This window comes from Anser anser (genome assembly GCF_964211835.1).
Source record: "Anser anser genome assembly, contig: HAP1_SCAFFOLD_737, whole genome shotgun sequence".
Taxonomy (NCBI): Eukaryota; Metazoa; Chordata; class Aves; order Anseriformes; family Anatidae; genus Anser; species Anser anser.
The window spans coordinates 1-18,175 of NW_028153770.1; the positions used below are offsets into that span (position 1 = coordinate 1).

The 18,175-nt window shown below is 68.5% G+C and overlaps 2 protein-coding genes across 2 annotated transcripts; both read right to left on the reverse strand.

Moving 5' to 3' along the window:
* Positions 1-267: 267 nt before the first annotated feature.
* Positions 268-7,516, reverse strand: CYTH2 (cytohesin 2). Its single transcript, XM_083853783.1, has 11 exons — positions 7,379-7,516; positions 6,315-6,462; positions 5,473-5,539; positions 4,855-4,973; positions 4,527-4,607; positions 3,918-4,030; positions 3,198-3,346; positions 2,466-2,577; positions 873-949; positions 706-777; positions 268-437 (listed from the first exon to the last, which is right to left on the reverse strand). The coding sequence occupies exons 1-11, from the start codon at positions 7,395-7,397 to the stop codon at positions 279-281; spliced, it is 1,116 nt and encodes a 371-aa protein (XP_083709909.1). The 5' UTR covers positions 7,398-7,516; the 3' UTR covers positions 268-278.
* Positions 7,517-9,565: 2,049 nt separating this feature from the next.
* On the reverse strand, positions 9,566-16,042 carry LOC310891509 (uncharacterized protein; the record flags this gene model as incomplete). The annotated part of the gene is given in 6 exon segments (XM_083853784.1): positions 9,566-10,057; positions 10,135-10,487; positions 10,490-10,705; positions 13,051-13,191; positions 14,408-14,491; positions 15,398-16,042. Coding segments are annotated over 6 exon segments (1,440 nt in total). The 5' UTR covers positions 15,552-16,042.
* Positions 16,043-18,175: the final 2,133 nt, after the last annotated feature.

Consider the following 18,175-nt stretch of genomic DNA (forward strand, 5'->3'; position numbering starts at 1 on the left):
CTTTAGGGGGGGTTGGGGGCCCCATGGGGGGGTTGGATCACTATGGGGGGGTCGGGTCGCTACGGGGGGGCTTTGGGAACTCCATGGGGGGGGGGTCAGTTCACCACGGGGGGGTCCCGACCCCCCCAGCGCCCCCTTTGAGCCCCCCCCAGCGACCCCTCGGGTGCCAGCAGCGGGGTTCCCACCCCCTCCCCTCCCCCCGGGACCCTTCCTCTGCCCCCCCCCCCCAAAAAAAAAATCCCCGGTGGGGGGGTGGCGGGGGGGGCGCGGGGGGGGCCTCACTGGATGGATTTGATCCACTCGTCTTTCTGGTCGCGGGTGGGGGCCGAGATGCGGTACACGACGTGGTTCCCCTCCACCACGCGCCCGTCCGCCTCCGTCTTGCACGCCTTGATCAGCTGCCCCTTGTTGTTGGGGATGTAGAGCTCGAAGCAGTGCTGGGGGGGGCACACGTCAGCGGGGGGGGCACACGTCGGGGGGGCACGGGGGGGTCGGGTATGGGGGGGTATGAAGGGGTTTGGGGGGGTTATGGGGGGTTATGGGGGGTAATAGGGGTGTATGTGGGGGTTATGGGGGACTATTGGGGAATATGGGGGGGACAAAGGGCCATGGGGGGGGCACAGGGATGGGGGGGGGCCACGGGGCCACGGGGGGGAGCCACGGGGGGGCCGGGGGGGGGCCATGGGGGGGCCTGGGGGGGCTCACCGGCTTGCGGGGGTCCTCGACCTCGCGGATGCTCAGGTTCTCCAGGGGGATGATGCCCCGCGGCTCCTTGTCCTGGGGGGAGGGGGGGGGCACATATTGAGGGGGGGGTCCGGGGGGTCCCGGGGGGTCCCGGGGGGGGTCCCGGGGGGGTCGCGGGGGGGTCTCACCGTGGTGTACTCGAAGTAGTAGAGGCAGTTATCGGTCAGGATGAACCAGCGCCGCTTCCACGTCTTCACCCGCCCGCCTGGGGGGACACGGGGGGGTCAGGGGGGGTCGGGGGGGGGGGGCACAGAGGGTGGGGGGGGCCGGGTCTTTAAGGGGGGGTGATGGGGAATGGGGGGGCAGAGAAGAATGGGGGGAGAATATGGGGAGGGGGGGGTTGGCTGGGGGGGGTAATGGCGGGGTGTTGATGGGGGGGTCTTTTATGGGGGGGGTCTTAATGGGGGGCTGTTAATGAGGGGGTATTAATGGGGGGGCATTAATGGGGGGTCATTAATGGGGGGGTGTTGATGGGGATGTCTTGGTGGGAGGCGTTGATTGGGGGGTCTTAATGGGAGGGTGTTAATGGGGGGGCACTGATGGGGGGGTCTTAATGGGGGGGGCGTTAATGGGGGGGTTAATGAGAGTTCATCAATGCGGGGGTGTTAATGCTTTTTTTGGGGGGGGCCACAAGCCCCAAAGCATGCTGGGATGGTGATGGGGGGGGCAGAGGAGGCTGCGGTCACCCCCCCTTTTAATTACAGCCCCCCCTGTTAATTACAGCCCCCCCCCCGTTAATTAAACCCCCCCTGTTAATTATGAACCCCCCCATTACAGGGGGGTCGCGGTGCTGCCCCGCCCCCCGTTACGTACCTCCTGGGGGGGGCCGGGTGGGCGTCGGCAGCGGGGGGGGTGGGAAGGGGGGAGGGGAGGCGGGGGGGGGCACGGGGGGGGCGGAGGAAGAAAGAGAGAGGAGACGTCAGTCACGGCCGCACGGCGCCCCCCCGGGACCCCTGGGGGAGGGTTGGGGGGGGCAAGGGGGGAACTGGGGGGGTCCAGGGGGGGCTGGGGGGTTCCAGGGGGGGCTGGGGAGGTCCACGGGGGCACTGGGGGGGTCAAGGGGGGCGCTGGGGGGGTCCTGAAAGGTACTGAGATGGTCTGGAAAGGAACTGGGGGGGTCTGGGGGAGGCACTGGGGGGTACTGGGAGATACTGGGGGGATACTGGGAGGCACTGGGAGGCACTGGGGGATACTGGGGGGCACTGGGGAACACTGGGGAGATAATGGGGGGCACTGGGGGGATACTGAAGGATGCTGGCGGAATACTGGGAGCACTGAGAGCATACTGGGAGGATACTGGGGGGATACTGGGAAGCACTGGGAGGCACTGAGAAATACTGGGAGGATGCTGGGAGGCACTGGGGGATACTGGGGGGATACTGGGAGGCACTGGAAGGCACTGGGAAATACTGGGAGGATACTGGGAGGCACTGGGAGGCAGTGGGGGATACTGGGAGGATACTGGGAGGATACTGGGAGGCACTGGGGGATACTGGGGGGGGATACTGGGAGGCACTGGGGGGTTACTGGGAGGATACTGGGAGGCACTGGGGACCCCGGGTGCGCAGCAGCACAGAGCCCCGAAGGCCCCCGGGGGCTGCAGAGACAGGAGGGGGCGGGGCGTGCCGGAGGGGGGCGGGGCTCGTCCGAGGGGGCGGGGCTTATCAGCGGGGGCGGGGCTTATCGGGGGGCGTGTCCTGCCCGAGGGGGCGGGGCCTCACCCAGCTTGAGCAGCCAGCCCTCGCGGTCGGGGTTGAAGAAGGTGTGCGTCAGGTCGGTTGCCGTCGTCCTCGGGATCTTGAAGGGCTCGCTGCGGATGCTCTCGTACAGGTTCTGGGGGGGGGGGGGCGGGGTCAGACACGGCCACGCCCACCGGGCCGTGGCCCCGCCCCCCCACAGCCCTGCCCCCCCCCCTTTCCATGTGGTTCCATCCAGGCTGGTGCTGGCCCCGCCCCCTGAGCCCATGGCCCCGCCCCCGCGGTGCGAAGCCCCGCCCTTACCTGCTGACCACGCCCCCACATCCAAAGCCCCGCCCCCGGCCTCTGGCCCCGCCCACCCCACCAGGTCTGATGCCTGCTGCTGTGGCCACGCCCCTGCCCCCAGGCCACGCCCACCCTCCTGAAGCCCCGCCCACTCCCAGAGGCCCCGCCCACTCCCCGAGGCCCCGCCCACTCCCCGAGGCCCCGCCCACCCCCAGCAGCTCCAGGGGCAGGCTGCCGCCCTCATTGGAGCCCTGCCCTGCAGGCCCCGCCCCTCTCCCAGTGGCCCGCCCCACAAGCCCCTCCCACCCAAGCCCCGCCCACCCCGTTAAGCCCCGCCCACCCCGAGCAGCTCCTTGGTGCCCCAACCTTCAGCCCCCGCCCCCCTGCCCTTGACCCCACCCCATCAAGCCCCTCCCACCCGAGGCCACGCCCACCCCCGAGGCCCCGCCCACCCCGCCAAGCCCCGCCCACCCGCAGCAGCTCCTCGGGCAGGTCGCCGCCGTCGTTGATGCCGCGGTTCATGGCCACGAAGCGCTCGGCCGAGGGCTTGTCGCGCACGTTGGGGTTGTGCAGGCTGGTGTTGAGCATGATGACGGCGAAGGACAGCACGTAGCACGTGTCTGCGGGGGGGGTCAGGCAGCGACACCACACCCCGCGCCCGCCCCGGCAGCCCCCCCCGGCGCCCCCACCCCAAAAATAAAACAACCCCAAAAACCCTAGCCTCAAAAAACCCGGCCCCTCCAAAAAAATAACCCCCAAAACCCTGCCCCAAAATCCCTTTCAGCCCCCCAAATCCGCCCCAAAACCCTCCCCAACACCCCAAAAACAATCCCAAAAACCCCCACCCCAAAACCCTTTCAGCCCCCAAGCCCCCCCAAAACCCCCTCCCCTTTTCCCCAAGCCCCCCATTCTCCCCAATAGCCCCCTCCCCTGACCCCCCAACCCCCCCTCCAGCCCCCGAAACACCCTCATTTCCCCCAATAGCCCCCTCCCCTGACCCCCAACCCCCCCCAACCCCCCCAAACCCCCTCCCTGACCCCCCAAAACCCCCCCAAACCCCCCCAAACCCCCTCCCCTGACCTCCAAGCCCTCCCAAGCACCCCATAAACCCCCTCCCCTGACCCCCAGCCCCCCTCATCCCCCTCCAACCCCCCCCCGACCCCCCCAAATCCCCCCCCCCCCCCCCCGTACCGGTGCACTGGAAGACCCCCGGGTTGCAGAGGCAGTAGCGCTGCGCGAACGCCTCCATCATGCGGTCGATTTTCTGCGCCTCCCCCGGCAGCCGAAAGCTCCACAGGAACTGCCTGCGGGGGGGGGCAAGGGGGGGGGCACCCCGAGTCCTCCACCGCCCCCCCCCGCACAGACCCCCCCGGTAGCCCCCGAGCACCCCAGAAGTCCCCAAAGTCCTCATGCTGGCACTGAGCTCCCCCCCCCCCGACCCAAAATCCCTTCTTTTACACCCAGAATCGCCCCCAACAGCCCCCCCAGGCCCAAAATGTGCCCCTGTAAGCCCCGCATTGCCCCCAATGCCCCCCCAGACCCAAAATCCTCTATTTACACCCAGTATCTCCCCCGAAGCCCTCTTAGATCCCCCAAATCCCCTCTCTATGTACCCAATATTGGCCCCCCAGCCCCCCCAATGCCCCCCAGACCCCCCCAAGACCCCAAATTTCCCCCCCAGGCCCCAAATCTCCCCCCCAGACCCCCAAATCCCCCCTCTCTGCACCCCACATCGCCCCCCAAACGCCCCCCCCCAGCCCCCCAATTCCCCCCCCCCCCCCCGCGACGCCCCCCACCCACCGCAGCGCCTGCACCAGGTTGAGGTCGGTGAACTCGTGCAGGTCGACGAAGGCGTGCAGCACCCCGATGTTGAACTCCTCCCTGGGGGTGGGGCCGGGCTGTCAATCACCTCGAGACCACACCCACAATCCCGCCCACTGCCCCACCCAGTGCCACACCCATAGCCCCGCCCACAGCTGTCAATCATCTCCACCCCCTTGGCTCCAATGGGGATGCCGCAGCTCTGCTCCCAACCAAACCCCGCCCTATCGCAATAAGCCCCGCCCTATCGTGATAGGCCACACCCTGTCGCGATAGGCCCCGCCCCGCCGCGACAGGCCCCGCCCACCTCTCGCCCAGGTAGTCGCCGATGGCCGTCTTGTTGAGCCCCTCGCCCTTGTAGAGGAAGCGCGCGATGTCCTCGGCCGTGTGCCGCAGCAGCTCGTTCTCCACCAGGAACTGGATGCCCTGCGCCCCAAAACAGGGGGGGACCCCAAAAAGGTCGGGGGGGACCCCAAAGATTGTGAGGGGGGTGACCCCAAAGATTTGGGGGGAAGACCCCAAAGAGTTTCAGCGGAGACCCCCAAGGAGTTTCAGGAGGGCCCCCAAAGTTGTCGAGGGGGACCCCAAAAACTGTCGAGTGGGATCCCAAAAGCTTGGGGGGACCCCAAAAATTGTTGGGGGGGAGACCCCAAAGAATTTCACGGGACACCCTGGAGATTTTCAGGGGGAAACCCCAAAGATTTTGGGGGGAGAACCCCAAAGATTTTCAGGGCGGGAACCCCAAAATTGTGGAGGGGGACCCCAAAAATTGTCAGGGGAGACCCCAAAAACTTTGGGGGAGAAACCCCAAAAAGCTTCAGAGGAGACCCCGAAGACTTTGAGGGGAGACCCCAAAGATTTCCAGAGGGAAAACCCAAAGGATTTTTGGGTGGGGACCTCCAGGATTTTTGGGGTGAATTCTCACCTTTTTGGGGTCCATGTTGAATTTCTTGCGGCCCATCCCCATCTTGCGGTTCCTCTGGAGGGTTTTGCTGGGAGCGGGGGGGGAAGGGGGTCACAGGGGGGCACCCCAATGCTGGGTGGTTTGGGGGGGGGCACTGAGAGAGGGGACCCAGAGCCCCTGGGGGTGGGGGGGCCAGGATGGGGTCTCTTGGGGGGGGGGGTCTTGGGGGTCCCAGGGGGATATCAGGGGGTCCTGGGGGGTGTCTGGGGGGGGGTTTGGGGGGTGTCAGAGGGCAGGATGGGGGTGTTTGGGGGTCATGGGGGGGGAGGATTTGGGGTCAGTGGTGGGTCCTGGGACGGGATCTGGGGGTGTCAGGGTGCTGGGGGTCCTTGGGGGGGCTTGTGGGGTCCCTGGGGGGGCTTGTGGGGTCCCTGGGGGGCTCCTGGGGGGCTCCTGGGGTCCCTGGGGGGGTTGTCGGGGTCCCTGGGGGGGTCCCTGGGGTCTCAGTGGGAGGATTTGGGGTCAGTGGTGGGTCCTGGGAGAGGATCTGGCGGTGTCAGGGTGCTGGGGGTCCTTGGGGGGGCTGTCGGGGTCCCTGGGGGGTCCCTGGGGGGCTCGGAAGGTCCCTGGGGGGGCTGTTGGGGTCCCTGGGGGGCTGTTCGGGGCTTGCGGGGTCCCTGGGGGGGCTTGTGGGGTCCCTGGGGGGTTCCTGGGGTGCTTGTTGGGTACCTGGGGGGGTCCCTGGGGTCTCACGGGGAGGATTTGGGGTCAGTGGTGGGCCTTGGGAGGGGCTTTGGGGGCTGTTGGGGTGCCTGGGGTGGTCCCTGGGGGGGGCTGTGGGCGTCCCAGGGGGTCCCTGGTACCTGCCCTCGTTGGCCTCGAGCCCCTCGACCTCGCTCATGGCGTCGCTGAGCTCCTGCCGCAGGCGCTGGATCTCCCCCAGCAGCTCCTGCTTGCGCCGCCGGATGCTCTCCAGCTCCAGGCGCTCGGCCGCCGTCAGGTCGGGGGGCACTGGGGGCGGGGCCGCCTCAGGACACGCCCCCCCTCGCCCGAGGCTCCGCCCCCAGCCCCGAAACCCCGCCCCTCCCTGCTGCAGCACCTGCCCCGAGCCCCGCCCCCTGCCCCGAGCCCCACCCACACCCCTACGAGCCCCGCCCCTTCCCCAAACCCCGCCCCTTTCCACAGCCCCGCCCCTTCCCCAAGCCCTGCCTCATTTATCAAGCCCCGCCCCTTCCCCAAGCCCCACCCACAACTCCTGAAGCCCCGCCCCTTCCCTAAGCCCCACCCCTTTTCCCCAAACCCCGCCCCTCTCCTAAGCCCCACCCCCTTTCCGAGCCCCATTTCCCAAGCCCCGCCCCTTCCCCAAGCTCCGCCCCTTCCCTAAGACCCCGCCCCTGTCACCCCAAGCCCCGCCCCCTACTCCTAAACCCCGCCCCTTTCCCACCCAGCATGCCATTTCCCCCACAAACCCCGCCCCTTCCCCCAAGCCCCGCCCTGTCCCCCATAACTCCGCCCCCTTCCCCACAAGCCCCGCCCATTTGACCCAAACCCCGCCCCCTTCCCACCAAACCCCGCCCCTTCCGTAGAGCCCCGCCCCTCGTTCCGTAAACCCCGCCCACCACTGTGGCCACGCCCTCCGTGTCTAGCCCCGCCCCTTCCCTGAAAGCCCCGCCCCCCACGTGCAGGGCCGGCTGGGGGCGGGGCCTGGTCCCCACGGGGGCGGGGCCTGAACCCACTGGGGGCGGGGCCTGGAGCCAGCGAGGGGCGGGGGTCGGGCCCAGCGGGGGCGGGGCCTGAAGCCCCTTGGCCCCGCCCCAGGCGTGGTCACGCTCCGTCACGTGACAGCCCCTTCCCGGCCCTGTCACGTGACCCCGTCCCCCGTCTTCACCCCGCGCCCCCCCCCCACCCCGCGGGAGGACCGCCCTACCATAGACTCCGTCCTCCATGGCGGCCAGAGCGGAGCTGGGCCGGGGGCCGCTCCGTCCGCCGCTCGCCTCTCGTCTCCTCCGCCCTCGGCCGCCGCCGCCGCCGCCGCCGCGGCGCCCGCCCTGCCCAGCCCCGCCCCCCGCCGCCAGCCTCGGCCAATCAGCGACCGGCTCGCCTGACGGACGGCCCACTCCGCCAACCGCCGCGGACGCCGCGGACGCAGCCCGCCCTCGCCGTTCATTGGCAGCAGGTAGCCAATCAGCGCGCGGAAAGCCTCCCAACGGGCGGTGATAGGCAGCCGCGCTGGCCAGTCAGCGACCACAACGGCGCTACCAGGTCGATCCCCGCCCCTCCCCGTGACTGACAGGCCTCGGAGCCAACCGGATGGCGTAGAGGGCGGGGCCTGCCCCGTTGCTAAGGGCAGGGGCGGTTGCTGAGGGCCCCGGGCCTGCAGGGCCCTGACAGGGCCGCGACCCCCCCGGGACCCCCCCGAGCCCCCCAGAAGCCCCCGAGACCCCCCCCAGACCCCCCCCGAGCCGCTTCCAGAGATTAAATTTTATTTTAAAGAGCGAATTTTCCGTAAAAATCCATGCACGGGGGGGGGGGGAGGGGGCGGGGCCGAACCCCGGGGGCGGCGCCCGGCGCTGTACAAGGGAGGGGGCGGGGCCTGCGAGGGGGCGGGGCTGTACAAGGGGGCGGGGCTGTACAAAGGGGGCGGGGCCTGGGGGGGTCCCAGCCCCTCCACCCCCATTAACCCTCGGTCGTTAATGGGGGCCGGGCTGGGGGGCACTGGGAGGGACTGGGAGCAACTGGGAGGGGCACTGGGACCGACTGGGAGCGACTGGGAGTGACTGGGGGGAACTGGGAGAGACTGGGAGCAACTGGGAGGGCACTGGGAGCGACTGGGAGCAACTGGGAGGGACTGGGAGAGACTGGGAGTGACTGGGGGGCACTGGGAGAGAGTGGGGGGGTACTGGGGGGCACTGGGAGCGACTGGGGGGCACCAGGAGCAACTGGGGGGGCGCCAGTAGTGACTGGGGGGGCACTGGGAGCAGCTGAGGGGGTACAGGGATAGACTGGGGGGATACTGGGATAGACTGGGGGGGACTGGGCCCGACGCTGCACGCGAGAGCCCAGCTCTGCAGCCGGCCCAGGGCACTGGGGTTACTGGGAGCAACTGGGTGAACTGGGCGCAATTGGCACAGCGCTGCCTGGAGACTGGACCGTACTTGTCCGGCACTGCCCTGGGAACTGGGCCATACTGGTCTGATGCTGCCCAGGGAACTGGGCCATACTGGTCTGGTGCTGCGCAGCAAACTGGGCCATACTGGTGTGGCAGTTCCCAGGGAACTGGGCCATACTGGTCCAATGCTGCCCAGGGAACTGGGCCATACTAGTCCGACGCTGCCCAGCGAACTGGGCCATACTGGTGTGGCGGTTCCTGCGAGGCAGGGTGTTTCTGGTCCGGTTCTGTCGAGGAAACTGGGCTGTACTGGTCCGTACTGGTCCAACTGGGCCTTACTGGTCCGGTGCAGGCAGGGAACTGGGAGGGCCTGGAGCAGCACCGGGCTCCCCCCGACCCGGCTGGGGCCCCCCTAAGGCACAGGGACCCCCCCGGTCCTCGGGGACCCCCCCAAAAAGGAGCTTGGGGGGGGGGGCACTAAAATAAGGTCGGTTTCAGGGCCCCCCCCCCAAAAAAAGCGGTTTCAGGCCCCCCCCCAAAAGACAGCGGATTCGGGGGGGGCCCTAATTAGTGATAATTTTGGGGGGGCCCCCCCACGAGATGGCAGTTTCAGCCCCCCCCCCCCCCCAAAAAAATCGGTTTCAGGGCCCCCCCCAGAAGACGGCAGTTTCGGGGGGGGCCCCAATTAGCGGTAATTTTTTTGCCCTCCCCCCCCCGATGGCAGTTTTGGGGCCCCCCCCAGCGCCCCCCTTAAATCCCGGGGGGGGGGGGGGGGCACGGCCCCGCCCGCCTGCGGGGGGGGAGAGGAAGATGAGGGGAGGGGAGGAAGATGAGGATGAGGAGGGGGGAGGAAGATGAGGAAGGGGAGGGGGAGGAGGAGGAAGATGAGGAAGGGGGGAGGAAGATGAGGATGAGGAGGGGGGGATGAAGGTGAGGAGGAGGAGGGGAGCAGGGGATGAAGATGATGATGGGCAGGACGGCCTGAAGGTGAGGAGGAGGAGGAGGTCAAGGGATGAAGGTGAGGAGGAGGAGACGATGAGGATGAGGAGGGCGGGGGATGAAGGTGATGATGAGGAAGGGGGACGAAGGTGACATTTTTGGGGGGACGAAGGTGACGATGACGAGGATGAGGGGGAGATGAAGGTGAGGATGAGGATGAGGAGGGCAGGGGACGAAGATGATGAGGATGAGGAGGGCGAGGGATGAAGGTGAGGAGGATGGGGGGGACGAAGGTGACAATGATGAGGTTGGGGGGATGAAGATGAGGATGATGAGGATGGGGGGGATGAAGATGATGAAGGCGATGATGATGATGATGACAACGACCAGTGACGATGAAGAGGGGGGGGACGAAGGCGATGATGAGGAGGATGGGGGGGGATGACGACGACAGTGACGATGATGATGATGATGATGGGGGGGGATGAAGATGATGATGGGGGGGATGACGACGACAGTGACGACGATGATGATGATGGGGGGGGGGGGATGAAGGCCCTAGACGGGCGTGGTCTTGCGGTTGAGGGTGCTGGTCCCCGAGGCGCTGTCGGGGGGGCCCCCGGGGGGGTCCTTGCCGAAGGCGTTGTGCAGCTGCAGGAAGGGGGGGCCGGGGGTGCCGGGGGGGGCGGCGGCGGGGGGGCCGCGGGCTGCCCGGGGGGGGGCATCCCCCCCGCTCCCACGCCCCCCCCGTCTCGGGACAGGGTGTACATGGAGATATCGGCGGGGGGGGGCGGCGGGGGGGCCCCCGCTCCCCCCACCCCGATCTTCCCGGGGGGGGGCGGCGAGGCGTCGCGGGGGGGTCGCCCGGGGTCGCTGGAGCGGGACCCCGAGCGCGAGCGGCGGCGGGGGGGGCGCGGGCGGGGGGCCGCGCGCAGCGGCGGGGGGGGCGGCGGGGGCTCGAGGACGCGGCCAGGGGGGGTCCCGGCCCCCCCCCCGCCCCCCCGCCCCCCCGGGCCTTGCGGTGGCGCTCGATGTAGAGGTTGACGGCCAGGACGCCGATGGCCTCGGCCAGGATGAAGGAGAGCCCCCCGAAGTAGAAGGACCACCCGTAGGAGTAGTGGCGGCTGCGCGGCTCCTCGCGCCGCGGGCCCGGCTCCCCCGCGTTGGCCGAGATGTAGACGATCACCCCGATGATGTTGCTCAGGCCTGGGGGGGGCGCGGGGGGACGGGGGGCGAGGGGACGGGGGGCGAGGGGACGGGGGGTGAGGGGACAGGGGGCGAGGAGACGGGGGACGGGGGGTGAGGGGCGGGACAAGGTCAAGGGCGCAAGGGGGCAAGGACAAGGGACGGGGGACAAGGGATGAGGATAAGGGGACAAGGACAAGGGGTCAAGGTCAAGGAGAAGGGACAAGGATAAGGGGGCAGGGACAAGGGGACAGGGGACAAGGGAAAGGGGACAAGGGAACAAGAAGGGGACAAGGACAAGGGGACAAGGGATGGGATAAGGACAAGGGATGAGGACAAGGGGACAAGGTCAAGGGGGCAAGGGGACAAGGACAAGGGACAGGGGACAAGGGATGAGGATAAGGGGACAAGGACAAGGGGACAAGGTCAAGGGGACAAAAGGGGTGGGATAAGGACAAGGGATGGGATTAGGGGACAAGGGGACAAGGGACAGGGGATGGGACAAGGACAAGGGGTCAACGTCAAGGAGAAGGGACGAGGATAAGGGGGCAGGGACAAGGGGACAGGGGACAAGGAACAAGGGATAAGGATTAGGGGACAAGGACAAGGGGACAAGGTCAAGGGGGCAAGGGGACGAGGACAAGGGGCAGGGGATGGGATAAGGACAAGGGGACAAGGACAAGGGGACGAGGTCAAGGGGGCAAAAGGGGTGGGATAAGGACAAGGGATGGGATTAGGGGACAAGGGGACAAGGGACAGGGGATGGGACAAGGACAAGGGGTCAAGGTCAAGGAGAAGGGACAAGGATAAGGGGGCAGGGACAAGGGGACAGGGGACAAGGGAAAGGGGACAAGGGAACAAGAAGGGGACAAAGACAAGGGGACAAGGGATGGGATAAGGACAAGGGATGAGGACAAGGGGACAAGGGGACAAGGTCAAGGGGGCAAGGGGACAAGGACAAGGGACAGGGGACAAGGGATGAGGATAAAGGGACAAGGTCAAGGAGAAGGGATGAGGATAAGGGGGCAGGGACAAGGGGACAGGGGACAAGGGACAAGGGATGAGGATTAGGGGACAAGGACAAGGGGGCAAGGTCAAGGGGGCAAGGGGACAAAAAGGGTGGTATAAGGACAAGGGATGGGATTAGGGGACAAGGGGACAAGGGACAGGGGATGGGATAAGGACAAGGGGACAAGGTCAAGGGGACAAGGGGATGAGGACAAGGGGATGAGGGGATGAGGGACAGGGACAAGGACAAGGGAGAGGACAAGGGGACAAGGACAAGGGGACAATAAGGGGATAAGGACAAGGGACAACGACAAGGACAAGGACAAGGACAAGGACATGACAGACAGGGGATGAAGGGACAAGGGATGAGGATAAGGGAGCAAGGTCAAGGACAAGGGACGAGGACAAGGGGACAAGGACAAGGGATGAGGATAAGGGGACAAGGTCAAGGTCAAGGGATGAGGACAAGGGAAAGGAGACAAGGAAACAAGAAGAGGACGAGGACAAGGGGACGAGGGCAAGGACAAGGGACAGGGGACGAGGGATGGGATAAGGACAAGGGATGAGGACAAGGGGACGAGGGCAAGGGGACGAGGACAAGGGACAGGGGACATTGATAAGGGATCCCACTGGGACATCTGGGACCCCCCCCAGTGCCCCAGGGGAACCAGGACCCCCCCATGGAGAACACACTGGGATCAGGGACCCCCCCAGGGGTAACACAGTGGGATCGGGACCCCCCCATGGGAAATGTGGTGGGATTGGACCCCCCAGAGAGAACACGATGGGATCGGGACCCCCCCAGGGGTAACACACTGGGATCGGGACCCCCCCATGGGAAATGTGGTGGGATTGGGACCCCCCAAGGGGATCACAGTGGAATCGGGATCCCCAAGGGTAACCCAATGGGATCGGGACCCCCCCAAGGGTAAAACAATGGGATCAGGACCCCCCCCCATGGGAAATGTGGTGGGATTGGACCCCCCAGAGAGAACACGATGGGATCGGGACCCCCCCAAGGGTAAAACAGTGGGATCGGGACCCCCCCCCCCCCCCCCCCCCGTGGGAAATGTGGTGGGATTGGACCCCCCAAAGAGAACACAATGGGATCGGGACCCCCCCAGCGGTAACACACTGGGATCAGGACCCCCCCCATGGGAAATGTGGTGGGATTGGGACCCCCCAAGGGGATCACAGTGGAATCCGAATCCCCAAGGGTAACCCAGTGGGATTGAGACACCCCCAAGGGTAAAACAATGGGATCGGAACCCCCCCAAGGGTAACCCAATGGGACTGGGACCCCCCAAGGGTAACACAGTGGGATCGGGACCCCCCTCCCGTGGGTGCCCCCCCCGTACCGGCGGCGACGAAGAGGATGCCGGCGCCCAGGACGAGGCTGGTGCGGGCGCGGCGCAGGCGGCTGGCGGCCACGCAGAGCCCCCCCAGCAGCAGCAGCACCGCGCTCAGGATCGGGAAGATGCTGGAGGCACGCACCACGCCTGCGGGAGCGGCCAATCAGAGCCCGCCACGTCACGGGGGGGGGGGGGGGGGGGGCACATGGCCAATCAGAGCCCGCCGGGATCCAGGGGGAGGCACATGGCCAATCAGAGCCCAGCAGGATCGGGGGGGGAGCGACACGGCCAATCAGAGCCCGCCGGGATCCGGGGGGGGTGACACGGCCAATCAGAGCCCACCGGGATCCAGGGGGAGGCACATAGCCAATCAGAGCCCAGCAGGATCTGGGGGGGGGGGGGTGACACGGCCAATCAGAGCCCACTGGGATCCGGGGGACCAACCCGGCCAATCAGAGCCCTGTGGCAGTGCTGGCCAATGGGAGCCCAAGGCTGGCAGTGCTGGCCAATGGGAGCCCAGCAGGAGGGCAGCCAATCGGGGCCCACAAAGCACTGTGGGATCCACCAGCCCTGGCCAATGGGAGGCTTCACGGTCAGGAGCCAATCAGAGCCTGCAAAGTGCTGTAGGATCCATCAGCTTCAGCCAATGGGAGCCCTTGGAGCCAGGAGCCAATCAGAGCCCTCAAAGTGCCATGGGATCCATCAGCTCCAGCCAATGGGAGCACTCAGGACCAGGAGCCAATCAGAGCCCGCAGAGCACTGTGGGATCCACCAGCCCTGACCAATGGGAGCCTTTGGGGCCAGGAGCCAATCAGAGCCCACAGAGCTCCATGGGATCCATCAGCTCCAGCCAATCAGAGCAGAGGATCTCCAGGTCCATGGGCACCACCAGCCAATAGGGACGCAGGGCGCCCTCTAACCGCCAACCAATCAAAACCATCCCCCCCCCCCCCCCCCGCCCTGAGCTGCAGCCAATCAGAACCGGGCGCGTGCTCCGTCAACTCAGAGCCGCAGCCAATCAGCGGGGGCGGGCTTCCTGGCCGGGGGCCAATCAGAAGGCAGAGCCCCGCCCCCCGCCCCCCCGCGGCGTCCCCCGTTGCTAGGGGAGGGGCGTTGCTAAGGGAGGGGGCGTTGCCAGGGGAACCCCGCTGCTGGGGGGCGTGGCCGGGGCAGTTGCCAGGGCGACGGCGGGGCGGTTGCCGGGGCAACGGCGGGGCCGGGGCGGGGCCAAGGCCGTCGCCGGGGTGACGGCGGGGCGGTTGCCGGGGCGACGGCGGGGTGACGGCGGGAGGTTGCCGGGGTGACGGCGGGGTGACGGCGGGGCGGTTGCCGTGGCGACGCGGCGGTTGCCGGGGCGACTCACGGAGCAGGTACTCGGCGCTGTCGTGGTCGTACTCCATGTCCTCGGGGAAGTGGTTGATCTTCAGGCACAGCCCCCGCTTCAGCCCTGCGGGGGGACCGGGGGGGCCGTGGGGACGGGGATGGGGGCACGCAGGGGGCACCGAGGGGGCACCGAGGGGACGGGGATGGGGACACCGGGGGGGCACCGAGGGGATGGGGACGCTGCGGGGACAGCGTGGGGACGGGGACACTGAAGGGGTGGGGACGGGGACACCGGGGGTCACCGAGGGGACGGGGGAGACACCGAGGGGACACCGAGGGGACGGGGATGGGGACACGGCAGGGATGGGGACAGGGACACCGGGGGGACACCGAGGGGACAGGGACGGGGACACCCCAGGGACACCTCCGGCCATGCTCCCGCATGCGACACCACGAGTGCTGCGAGCTTCCCCCCAGCAGTGCCACCAGCCTCCCCCTCCCACCTTGGTGCTGTGAGCTTCCCCCCAGCAGTGCCATGAGCTTCCCCCGGTGCTGCGAGCTTCCCCTGACAGTGCCACGAGCTTCCCCCAATGACGCTGTGAGCTTCCCCCAGGAGTGCCACCAGCCTCCCCCTCCCACCTTGGTGCTGCGAGCTTTCCCCAATGATGCTGTGAGCTTCCCCCAGCAGTGCCCCAACGCCGTGAGCAGCAGTGTCACCGGCTCCCCCCCAATGACGCTGTGATGCTGCAGCAGTGCCACAATGCTGCGAGCTTCCCCCAGCAGTGCCCCAATGCCGTGAGCTTCCCCCAGCAGTGCCATGACCTTCCCCCAATGATGACATGATGCCGTGAGCTTCCCCCAGCAGTGCCCCAATGCCGTGAGCTTCCCCCCGCAGTGCCGTCATGCTGCGAGCTTCCCCCAGCAGTGCCCCAACGCCGCGACCTTCCCCCCGCAGTGCCACCAGCCCCCACCAACGCCCCCCCGCCCCCCCACCCCCCCCCACATCACCCCCCCAGCCCCCCCCCAGCACCTTCCAGGCAGCAGATGCGCCAGAGGCCGGAGTGGGTGAGGCCGCCGGGGTCGCGGCGGTCGCGGTGGGCGGCATCGTCCCCCGAGGCGTTGCTGGTGTTGCAGACGAAGGCGCGGGCGTAGAGCCAGTAGTCGGTGCCGATGGCGATGGTCATGAGGCCGAAGGCCGCGAAGGCGCCCACGGCGGTCAGCAGCACCTGCACCCCCTTCTCGCACCACGCCACCCCCTCCCCGTTCCAGCGCTTGAGCGACTCCAGCCTGGCGGCCCCCCCGCGGAGACCCCCCCCCGGGGGGACCCCCTCCGAGCCCTCCGAGCCCCCAGCCCCCGGCTGCTGCTCTTTAGGGGACGGGGGGGGGGGAACCCCGCCGTCAGCCCCCCCCTCACCCTCCCCCCCTTTTCTGTTTGGGGTATTTGGGAGGGGGACCCCGGTGTCTGCCCCCCTCCCGCGTCTATTTGGGGTATTTTGGGGGGGTAACCCCAATATCTGCCCCCCCTGCTTATATCTGGGGAGGGACCCCCGGTGTCTGCCCCCCCTGCTTCTATTTGGGGTATTTGGGGGGGGTGACCCCAATATCTGCCCCCCCTGCTTATATCTGGGGAGGGGGACCCCGGGGTCTGCCCCCCCCGCTTCTATTTGGGGTATTTGGGGGGGGACACCCCGATGTTAGACCCCCCCAAACTACCCCTTATGCCCCCCCCTACTCTCAGCTGGGATATTTGGGGGGATCCTGGTGTCTGCCCCCCCTCAAACTGCCCCCTACACCCCCCCTTTTATTTGGGGGGGGACACCCCGATGTTAGACCCCCAAACTGCCCCCCCTTCTATCTGGGGTACTTGGGGGGGTGCCTGATGTGAGCCCCCCCTACGCCCCCCCTTCTATTTGAGCTATGGGGGGGGACCCCAGGTCTGGACCCCCCCAGCTCTGCCCCCTACACCCCCCACCCCTTCTAGTTCAGGATATTGGGGGGGGGGGTCCCCGGCACGTGCCCCCCCGCTCAGCCCCCCCCTCCTGCCACTCACGGCCCCAGGGGGGGGCGCACAGCACCCGGGGCTGAGTCCATGGGGAGGGGGCCGAGGGGGGGGGAGGCTCCTTTTTGGGGGGGCTCCTCCGTGACGGCCGCTGAGCTGGGGAGACAAAAAAAGGGGGGGGGGGCGCCTCGCACGAGGGCTTTACACAAGGATTTCGCATGAGGATTTTGCACGGGGGGGCGTTGCACAAGGACTTTGCACGAGGGCTTTGCACGAGGACGCCCAGCCGCGTGCAAGGGGGCAGCAGGGAGCGCGTGCAAGACCCAGCGTGCGACGCTCACCGTGCGCGTGCGCTTGCACACGCGTGTGCGCCGACCCCCCCCGCCTTCACGCGTGCTGACTCACGGCGCACGTCACACGCGGGGGGGGGGGGGGGGGACACGGACACACGCGGGTGAGTCACCGGCACGGACGGGCCCCCCCCCCCAGCCTGCTGGAGCCCCCCATGTGGTGCACACGCGTGTGCAAGGCTGAGCTTGCGCAGGAAGCGAAGCGGTGGCGTGCTCGTGCAAAGGGGCAGCGCGGCGCACATGCGTGTGCAAGGCTGGCCGGGGACACAAGCACGGCCGTGCACACGCGTGTGCAAGCGAGCACACGTATGTGAGGTGGCGCACACGCGTGTGCGAGCGAGCGCCCTGGGGTGTGCAAGCCGTGCTGTGCACACGCGTGTGTGTGCTTGTGAGTGTGCACGTGCAGGGGGGCGTGCGCCCCCCCCCCCAAACCTGTCGTCACCCCCAGCCCCCCCAAAGCCTCGCAGCATCCCCAGCCCCCCCCCAAAAAGCCCCAGGGATCCCCGAGCCCCCCCCGGGACCCCCAAGATCCCCCCTGGGGACCCCCAACCCCCCCCCCGGGACCTCCAAGCACCCCCTGGGATCCCCCAAGCCCCCCCGGGGACCCTCAACCCCCCCGGGACCCCCAAACCCCCCCGGGACCCCCAATTCCCCCCCCCGGGATCCTCCAAGCCCCCCCCCCGGGGACCCTCAAGACCCCTGGGACCCCCAAGCCCTCCCCTGGGGAACTCCAACCCCCCCCCAGGGACTCCCCAAAAGCTTCCCCCAACCCCTGCTGCCCCCCCCAACCCCTCACCGTTCCCTTCCCCCCCAAGCCCCTGACCCCCCCCCAGAAGCCCCCAGAACCCCTTTCTGCCCCCCCCCCAACCCCAAAGCACCCCCCCGGCCCCAAATCCTGCCACCAACCCAACTCCCCCCCACGGGACCAAAAACCTTCCCCCCCAACCCCCCCACTGCCCCCCCCGCGACCCCCAAATCCTGTCCCCCCCTTGCCCCCCCCCCTTACCTCTTCTCACGCCGGGGCCGCTCCGGGCCGGGGGGGGGATCCGAGCCCGGTTTCGGGGGGGGGGCGGAGCCTGGGGGGTCGCGGGGGGGGGGGGTCCCGGTGCCGGGGGGGGGTCCTCCCGGTGCCGGGGGGGGGTCCCGGGGGTGCCGGTGCCGGTGCCGGTTCGGGCGAGGCTGCGGCGGGCGCGGGCGGGGGGGGGGGGGGCGGGGGGCGGGGCCCCCCCGGGCCGGGGGGGGGGGGGAGCGGAGCGGGGCGGAGCCTGGATGCTTCGGGGGGGGTGACGTCAGCGGGAGGGGCGGGGCCAGAGCGGGGGGGGGGGGGCCGGGGGAGGGCGCGATGGGTGTCCGTCCGTGGGCAGCTGCATCCCGCCGCGGTTGCCATGGCGACGGGGATGCTCGGGGGTATCCTAGCAACCGCGTGGCCACGCCCCCTCTGGGGGCGGGTCTAGGAAAG